This window comes from Vigna radiata, chromosome 3, assembly GCF_000741045.1.
Source record: "Vigna radiata var. radiata cultivar VC1973A chromosome 3, Vradiata_ver6, whole genome shotgun sequence".
Lineage (NCBI taxonomy): Eukaryota > Viridiplantae > Streptophyta > Magnoliopsida > Fabales > Fabaceae > Vigna > Vigna radiata.
In genome coordinates this window covers 7,717,902-7,727,231 of record NC_028353.1, presented here as the reverse complement: position 1 = coordinate 7,727,231, position 9,330 = coordinate 7,717,902, and the positions used below count along the sequence as shown (strand labels likewise).

Below are 9,330 nucleotides of genomic sequence, written 5' to 3'. Positions count from 1 at the left end.
TCCCATTGATGCCTCTTATGGGGTACTCGTAATAAATTTGAGGTTTAATAGGTTTGAAGGTTCCTATATTTGGAGGTTTGTTTCAATTGGGTCCTCCAATTTTTGAAGTGATCAATTAGGTCCCTAATTTTGTCAATTTGAATCAATAAAAGCCTTTCTGTTAAATGCAGTTAACGCCGTGAAGTTTTTGAATATGTGGCACGCTGACGCTTCCAGGTAACATGTTTCAAGTACATGGGTGGATTATAAAATGGTGAAATCCCTAAATTAAAAGGGTGTATTTAAAGGTGAAATCCCTAAATTAAAAGGGATTTCACCCTTTTATAATCCACCTATGCACTTGAAACGGTGCCACTTGGAAGCGTTAGTGTGCCACATGTTTAAAAACTTCACGGCGTTAACTGCATTTGATGGAAAGACTTTTATTGATTCAAATTGACAAAATTAGAAACCTAATCGATCACTTTCAAAATTGGAGGATTCAATTGAAACAAACCCCGACCTCCAAACCTATTAAACCTAAATTTGAATGGGTTTTTGGCCTATAAGGGAGGCTGCATTAAGATGTGGAGGTGGTGCAGAGGGCCATGGAGGGCGTTTGGGTAAATTTGAAATAACCAGAATTCGTGTGGGCTAAGGATCCCAACGCAACAACCACGCACAATCCTAAACCGAAAGTCCCTAGTATTTTCCTCGTCCCATTTCCCTTGACAGTAACATCATATATATATATATATATATAAACATACTACACACCACTCCCATCCTACACCGGCACCCACAAGAAAATACAACAACGATTCCTCAGACAACTTTACCGTGTAGCGGAAATACCCTTTTATTTTTTCCTCCGTGCCTGTACTTACTACTTAGCGCAAGTCAATGGAAGACGAGAATTTCAGTTTTGGCCGCTCTACTGCCTCCAGAAGCTACCAATCCAGGCTCAAGTCACACTTCGGTAATTTCTTATTTCAAACCTCGTTTTGTTCAATCCAGTCTTGTGGATACTGTTTTTGTTGGTTTTGGTTTTGTGGGGCGTCTTGTTCTGGCTAAATGTTTAACCTTTTTGTTTGGTCGTTGAAACAGAGCTTTTCATCGATTTTGATGAGGTCAATGGGGATGAGGATTTTAGGACGGCTTATCCATGCCCTTTTTGCGCAGATGATTTTGATCTTCTTGAGCTATGTTGCCATATTGACTTGGACCATCCAGCAGAAGCCAAGTCTGCGGTATTTTATTTATCTTTCACCTTAATTTATTCCCCTTTTTTTAGCTTTGCATAGGAACTTTTTCCATTCCCTTTACGCTGTTGTTGATCCTTCTTTATTGCTGCTTGGCTATGGTTCGTTTATCGTAGTTGGTATGTTTTTATAGAGATATATCGCAGTTCATTGTTAGCCTTATAGTTTTGAAACAATCTCATTCAGACTGGGTGCTTTGCAAGAAACTTCCTTCGTAGTTATTAACTCTGTAATTGATTTATTGAACAACAAATTCACAAAGTACTAAAGAAGCTAGTGCTGGTAGTTTCATTTGAAATATGCTAATTGTATCGGACAAATTGCATGTATTTTTATTAAAAAAATTACCTTGTGATTATCATCGGCCATGTTTATGATGCTTGTAATTTAAGTCAATAGCTTCCTTGTCATCATTGCGGACAACGGACCTGAAATTTTTCTTTGACAAATCGATACAGCTTTTCAAATTGACCTTTGCATTTCTGCATTCTATTGCCTCTGAAAATATCCATTATTACTTCTAGTTCACGATTAATAGCATGTTTTGGAGCTATCCATTGATGTGATTTTGCAAAGTGAAACCTTTTTATGATGTTCTTATTGGCTTTTTATATATCTTGCATCTATGCAGAAGCCCATAAAGATGTGGTTCCTGACAAGATCATAGCTTGTAGAACCTGAAGTGGTTACTGCACATGATTTCGATTTAGATCTTTGCCACATCTAGAATGAGCTCCCATGTAAAGTTGATGATGTTACTTTATTGTCGGTTGATTTAAGAATGACTAGGCAAACACACACACCCCAGATGGACTTTAGGGAGATTGCAAGTAACCACTGTGAACTTTTAAATCCATCAATTGTGCAACTCCTCTTCACCCTCAAACTATGATAAATAAACAAGATCTGTCAAACAATTCCTAGTAATCATTAGATCGCTAATGTGCTTTTCATTGAATGATAGTTTCTATAATATAAAAACGTTTAATTTATTTATAATGTTTTTATTTCAAGTGGCTATGAGGGATGCTACAAGTATGTTAGACGGACCATGCATGATTGTCACATAATTTACAAATCTTGTAAGAAAGGGATATAAAATTATCTGTTGCAGTATTCATCCTAATTTTAGGTTCAGTTGGCGGATTTAGAAGTTTATACTGGCTACTTGCAATAGGCTTAAAATTCAGATGTGTGTATATACTATTTTCTTAGACAATTGATTTATTTCTCAATTTGCTTGCAATTTTCATTACTATCTATGTTAGTGCTTGTTGAATTGCACTCAGCTATCTCTATCTCTGTTTGCTCATGCAGATTTGTCCCGTGTGTACCGTGTGGATTGGGTCAAATGTCGTTGATCATATAGCAGCACAACATGGAAACTTGTTTAAGATATCCTTTCTGATCTGATTGATAGGAATGGTTTTATTTATTGATAAATAGTATTAGTTTCTTGCCCTTTTTTCTCATTGTTACCAAAGTCTTTGTCCTTTATTCAACTATGTACTTCCTTTACTGGAGATTACAGTCAGCTGAAATCAAAATGGTACAAAGATGAATCCTACCCAGATCTTTCCTTTTCAAGAAAGGGTAAACCGGATTTTTCTGCTGGGTTATCTCCCGGGATGTCTACCTCCAACACATCAAGTGATGCATGGCTGTCATTTTTGTATGGTGCATCTGCTGTTGATGAATGTGAAAATGTGCTGCCAGATTCTTCAAGTGAAATAAGCGTTGAAGAAGTGCAATCAAATGATAAAGTGTTAGAAAGGTATGAAGTATCACTCTATCTACTATTTGTCATTTCGCATTTTTCATGCACTGTCAAACATCAACTATGAAATCACAAATTTATTTTTGATCCATCATTATAGAGTTTGTGAATGAAAAAAGTCAAGTTTTGAGACCAAAAAAAGGTAAAGTCCTATTTTTAGATGGTCAACAGTACCAAAAAGCTTGATTTTCCAAGACCATGTTTCATCCGTTGATGCAATAATCTTTCGCAGACCACCTTTCACTTTGTGAAGAATCTATAAATATTGAAAACTGGCAGACCACCTGAAATCATTGGAAGCATCCCCTAACACAGTTGGATATGATTGTTCTTTTCAAGTAACTTTTAGATTAATGCAATTAAAGCTGTAGCTCCGCGGTAGTGGTGATAATACACCAATCAGGGGGCCATTTAAGTGTTCTTTGTTCGGATCACATCCTTCTACATCTAGTATAGGTAGGTACATTGAGGCAAATGATGGTTGGAACCGAAAACTTAGCTGCATATGCAAGTTCCCAAAAAAACGCTAGTCTTTTTTTAGTTTCTTTCTACACTTTGTTGAGGTTAGGGCCTCAGGGAAAATGGTTACTTTTGTTACTTGTACCTTTTAATAAGACATTAATTATATTCTTGTTGACTTGCTCTTGTTTGACGTTGTACCTATTAATGAGATGTTTAATTTTGCTTAACTACTTTCATCTTTCGCTTAAATATGTACCTAATATTTGAATTATTGCAGGGATGTTCAGCCATATTTATCTGACAAAGACCAAATAGAGAAAGCACAGCGCAGTAAATTTGTACAGGGACTTTTGGTGTCTACTATCCTTGATTCTGACTTCTGATTGAGACAGTTAAGGACATCAATTGCTAGTTTCAATTCAATGGGTAAAAAAAGGAAATATATAGTATTGTCCATCTTGAAAATTGTTCTTAGCCATAGGACCAATGTTTTTTTCTGCTGTATGACACTGAGATAGACCTAGTATAGAGAAGCAAGCTATATGTAGGAATTAAATGTCATGTATATTCGAGACAATGCCATTATTGGTTTATAACAATTGTGTACGAACACGTAGTTTCTCAGAATTTTGTGTTTCGTAATACCTTACTCTTACTATTTGCTATAACTACTATTTGCTATAACTAAATTATGTGATAAAAGTGTGCCAATAATGATGAGTTGTTCTGGTACCTATCTGACCAACTGATGTTTTCAAATATGCAATTTGCTTAATCTGTTGACAAGGCCTTTCGAGTTAAATAGCAATAGCGGCTATTATACTCCAATAATGCTGAACGCTAGTTGGATTTTTTTAGTGGAAAATGAGAAAGATAGAAAATAATATTATACCGTCTTCCCGTATTTTTCTAGTTTGTAAAACAGGGGTAAATTTATTAGAGTACTCTTTTCCAATTCCACCACACACAAAAGGAATTATATACAACAAATATGTAAAAAAAAACATTTCCAAAGATATAAAATGACGGGTGCATGTCTGTAGTATGGGGTAGCGAGTAACGTTATAAGGACCAGTGTTCAAAGGGGCATCAATCTAAAATGAGACCTTAGTCAAAACTAGAACTGTCATTATGCTACCCCTGATAAACTAGAATAACATTTGTGACGATAAACTTTCACGGAAGGGATTATGTTAGGGATCATATGCCAGAATGTGGGAAATGTCAGTAAAGGGCATAGGAGAGATTTGGGTTGATAAACCTTGTTTATGTAGCAAGGAGGGTAGAAACTAGGAAGGAAAAGAAAAGAGTGAGCAAGGCAAAGAAAAACAGAAGAGAAAGGTAGCGACGAGGGGGATAACCATTGAATGAGTTAAACAGCAGTAGGTGCAGACCTCAAAGCTCTGCATTTGTCCACCCTTCTTATCCTACTTTCCTTGTTTTGTGAGTTGTTGCCGTCGGGTTTTATCCTATCTCACTACACTAAATATCTAGTTCCTATCAGGTTATCAATCAATTGCAGGATGCATGTTTTTGAAACACTTTCCTTTCACATAACCTGAGTATGGGTAGATATAAATGCATTTTGTGCAGTCATTAACTATACATGATGAATATACAAATTAATTTGCGTTCCAAAATACTATTCCATCATCAAAATTATTAGTAGCACTAATTTGCTTAGAATCCTCCCAAAAAAAATATAATCAGCTATAACTTAAAGAATATGGACCAAAATCAATAACAAACGAAATATGAAGGGGGGCGTAGGATACACCTATGTGCGAAGTTTCCTAATCAACCATTTCTTTCTAAGCTTGGCATCCAATGCAAGAAATGTTTTAGCTTTTCTTTCATCCTCCAAGAAATCACAAGCATCCAAAACCAGGTCATCATCCATATCAGGCAATGCTTGCACTGCTTCTATGACGTTCTCTATTGATATTGAGGTATCATTCTTTTTTGCAGACACCGTTGAAACTACAGCTGCCATCTCATGGAGTGCAGCAGCCATGCCTTGTTCATCATTCCTTAATCTTTTAGGACTTGTAGAATTAGAAAATTTCTCTAATTGGTGCTTCTGTTTCTGACCTATATGATGTAACTCAATGACACCACTAAATTGGTCCTCATTAGAATTGGGTGTAATTGGAGGCTGAACAGTGTTAGACGTTGAAGGGCACTCAATCTTAACATCAATTGCATTTTGATGCCTATCTGGAGGCAAAGGATATTCTTTTTCATCAAAACTTGGATCATATATGACACGCAAATCTTTATAGTATGGCAAAGGTCGAGTCATATATTGTCGAGCATCCGGATGAACCTGCATAGACACGTCAAAAGTTTTAAAACCTTGTAAAATTAGATGATTAATATATCACAAGTATTGAAATTTCCTAAGGCATGCTAGGTAAGAATGAGAATGGGAAGGCTGATATATATGAAATACAACCATTGCATGGCTTTAAGTACATGGAATAAAGGAAAACGAAGTGAGTAGCATTTGTTTTTACTTTGAATCTAGAAAAATAAAATGAACCTAGGAGTCCTCAGTTCAGAAAAGAGATTCTACCCTTCTTGATAGCTCATCTCAAGACAGTCCACATTCTAGAATGAACAAATTTATTTAGCTTGTATTAGCTCATAAGTTTTGCCAATGAGGATAGTATATTATTGTAAAACCTTTTATGATTTAAAAAATCTCTTGTAAGTTTGCAAGAAAGAAATAAACATCTATTAAAAAATGTGGGACCAAAAACAGTTTGATCCCCTACATGGTATATTCTGTCTATTCTTTTTTTTATAAAATAGGTTTTAAGTTTAATTTAACCTCACGAACGGATAAACACGAACGATAAGTGTCAGGTTTGCATCAAGTTATATAACTTGATCATAGTCGAAGTAGGATCTTTAATATATACTTTCACATAATTTAAGGGTTAAAAATGCACCTTAATTGCAATCATCTTAGCCTGCTTTAACTCTAACCTGTCAAGTTTCTGACCCATAGTTCAAAAAGGACTACCTACAAAGGGGCAGACCAAAATGGCTGAGTAAAGCATCACAAAGTGCAGTCAACAAGGCGTTGGTCTCAATGAATTGAAATCTCACATTAATTAATGATAATGACCAATTTAGTCCTTGTAAAACTTAGACACCTCTTTCCTTACATGTTGGTTTTATGGAATTGAATTCGATACCTAAACCAAATGTTAGGAGTAATCAAGAGATGATCAAACTTAGACTTCACTCAAAACCATTTTCCAGAAGCATTCACCCCAAACTCCTTAAATCATCGTAAAAGGGAACTCGGGTGAAGACAGGCAACTCTCATTGGCAATATAACAAATTATACTTCTAAGTGTATGTCCAAAGAGGTTCGATTTTCCAGCAGATTCAATTAATACGCACCTTAATATAATCTTGCCAGACACAATCATCCGCAATAACCATCTGGCGCGTTTCATCCCAGGCAAAGCCATCCAACTGAAGGAGGCTTTTAATTAAATTATATTGCCTTCTAAGAGTTTTGTACCTATTCTTAAGAATCTCCAAACTATACTCAAAACCAAATTTTTCATTGAATGATGAAATTATCTCCATCCATGCTTGTTTGCTGAAAACCCCATGATTCCCTTTTTGCACATGAGCAAGCATCAAGTTAATGAAGTAACGATCCATGGGTGGCTGCCAATAAGTCCGGGTCCGGGTACCAGAAGAGGTTGTTGTTTCCTTCGACACTCTTTGTTCACAATCATCAGTTACTTTATCCAAGGTAAAGATTCCACAGTCTTCATCAGCCTTGACATCACGAAGAAGTTTATCAGCATCCTCACAGATATCCTTTGATACATAAGGAACAAATGCTCCCTTTTTGCCTGAATTAGATAACTCTTCGGATGCTGCATCACCTGGAAATTCACATTCATTAGATGTTAAAACATAAACTGGACCTCCTAAGCATCAATCATGACATATACAAATTAGTGTTTAACAAGCGCTACCTTTCGTTTCCACCACATGTCCATAAATAGTGCACAAGTCTTTGAAATTGGGTATACTTTTATTTACTCTACATGTTAGCGCATTCACATCTACCTACATTATTATTATGCAGAAAATAAACCAATGAACTGCTTTAGTAGAGTTGAAAAGATTTAAAATAATTTCAAATTTTGATACTCTGAGAAATTCATCCAAACCTGATCATCAACGATGACCATATTTCGCTTTTCGTCCCAGCTAAACCCCGGTTGGCCAAGAAGGTTCTTCGTACTCCTGTACAGATTCCTTAACGTTTTGTGGCGGTTCTTAAGAACATCTTTTTCGAACTGAAAATTGAACTTAGCATTGAACTTTGAAGACATATGCTTCCACGCCTTTTTGCTGAACAAATGATCCTCAACTTGGCCTTGACTAACTTGCTCTAACATAAGATCGATGAAATAACGATCCATCTCGGATGACCAAGTTGTTCTTAGGCGTTCAGTGTAGTTTCCCATAGCCATTTCTACAATGTAACACAAGATGACTTGTATCACTAACAAGGTTGATGAGTATTTCAGACAGAATCATAACCAGTGCACATACATGGTTCAAGGCGTGCATGATTGTAATCTTCCGGAGATATAAGCAAGGTTGATAAACAAGTAATGATAATAATAATAATTTTTTTGTTGTTGTTTGAAAACAGAAGACTGATAGAAGTTAAAAAGTAGAAACCAAAATTTGTTAGTGACAAGAGACCTCATAATCTGGTAAAAAAAATGCTATGATGAATTTGAAGAAGAACGAGAGAACAGTATCTAACACAATTCTTCCAACACAAGAACACAAATCGTGCCAAATTTTGTATCTACGAAGAGTGTTGAGATTAACAATTAACTATGGGATGATAAAAGGAACACCTTCTGAGGAGTTTGAAGTTTGCTTTGGTAGGGATAGTGATTTCCGGGGCAAGGCTGAACCTGCTCTGTTGGGGGATACGATTGTACCCTCACCTTATTAGGGTTATCATCATATAATCTAACATATAATATTCCTAAAAATATAGAATATTTTTTATTTTTATTTATGATCGTATATCTTATGATAAGGAAAACGGATTGAAATAATAAAAAAATATTAAGTTATAAACAATGGTTAAATATTATTTTGATTACTTAATTTTTAATAAAAATTAAAATTAGTTTTTTTTTTTAATTTTAGTCTAATTTACTTTCTCAATTTTATAAATATGTAAATTTAGTTTTTTTAATCAAATTTTACTATATTTATTTAATATTTTAAATGTATTTTATAATAGTATTTGAATTGTTTATATTAATTGAAAAATATATTTGAAACTTTAAATAAACTTAATAAAATTTACTTAAATGAATTAAATTAATACAGTTTTAAAGATAAATAATTAAATTAATCTAAAATTTCAAATTCAATTTTAATTTTTACTAAAAATAAAAAATGAAGAATATATTTAACTCAAAAGAAAATATTCTGAAAATATCATTATGAATACTTAAATTATTGTGAGATTCCTACAGCAGTGAAAATTAAGAAGGACATGCAAAAACAACTTTTAAATAAAAATAAGCGTTTTTTAATATTTGTCATTTTTCGTTTTTAAGAGATAGAGGCTGAATCTGTTATTTTCTAACGCCTCCATTATTATTATTATTTTATTTCAGTAAAAGTATGATGCTTTGTAGTATTTAATATTGTTTCTAATCTTAGAATATGCGCCATGGTGTTCATGGATCAAGCAAAAAGATTATAAAGCAGTGGGGAGAAAGTCGAAGAAGAAAAAATAATAAAGCAGATCTACTGTCAAAGAAAAGTTAAAACACG

The 9,330-nt window shown here is 34.4% G+C and overlaps 2 protein-coding genes across 3 annotated transcripts; one reads left to right on the top strand and one right to left on the bottom strand.

Moving 5' to 3' along the window:
- Positions 1-595: 595 nt before the first annotated feature.
- LOC106757876 (protein DEHYDRATION-INDUCED 19 homolog 3) lies at positions 596-4,148 on the top strand. Its single transcript, XM_014640712.2, has 5 exons — positions 596-958; positions 1,087-1,229; positions 2,559-2,636; positions 2,771-3,015; positions 3,758-4,148. Exons 1-5 carry the CDS (start codon positions 883-885, stop codon positions 3,861-3,863), a joined length of 648 nt encoding a protein of 215 aa, XP_014496198.1. The 5' UTR covers positions 596-882; the 3' UTR covers positions 3,864-4,148.
- Positions 4,149-5,076: 928 nt separating this feature from the next.
- LOC106757306 lies at positions 5,077-8,493 on the bottom strand. Of its 2 annotated transcripts, none has more exons than XM_014639945.2 (5): positions 8,391-8,493; positions 7,686-7,993; positions 7,488-7,581; positions 6,895-7,394; positions 5,077-5,806 (listed from the first exon to the last, which is right to left on the bottom strand). In XM_014639945.2, exons 2-5 carry the CDS (start codon positions 7,989-7,991, stop codon positions 5,258-5,260), a joined length of 1,449 nt encoding a protein of 482 aa, XP_014495431.1. In that variant the 5' UTR covers positions 7,992-7,993; positions 8,391-8,493; the 3' UTR covers positions 5,077-5,257. The 2 variants fall into 2 exon arrangements, with proteins under 2 accessions (XP_014495431.1, XP_022635059.1); XM_022779338.1 differs by lacking the exon at positions 8,391-8,493 and adding an exon at positions 8,230-8,372.
- Positions 8,494-9,330: the final 837 nt, after the last annotated feature.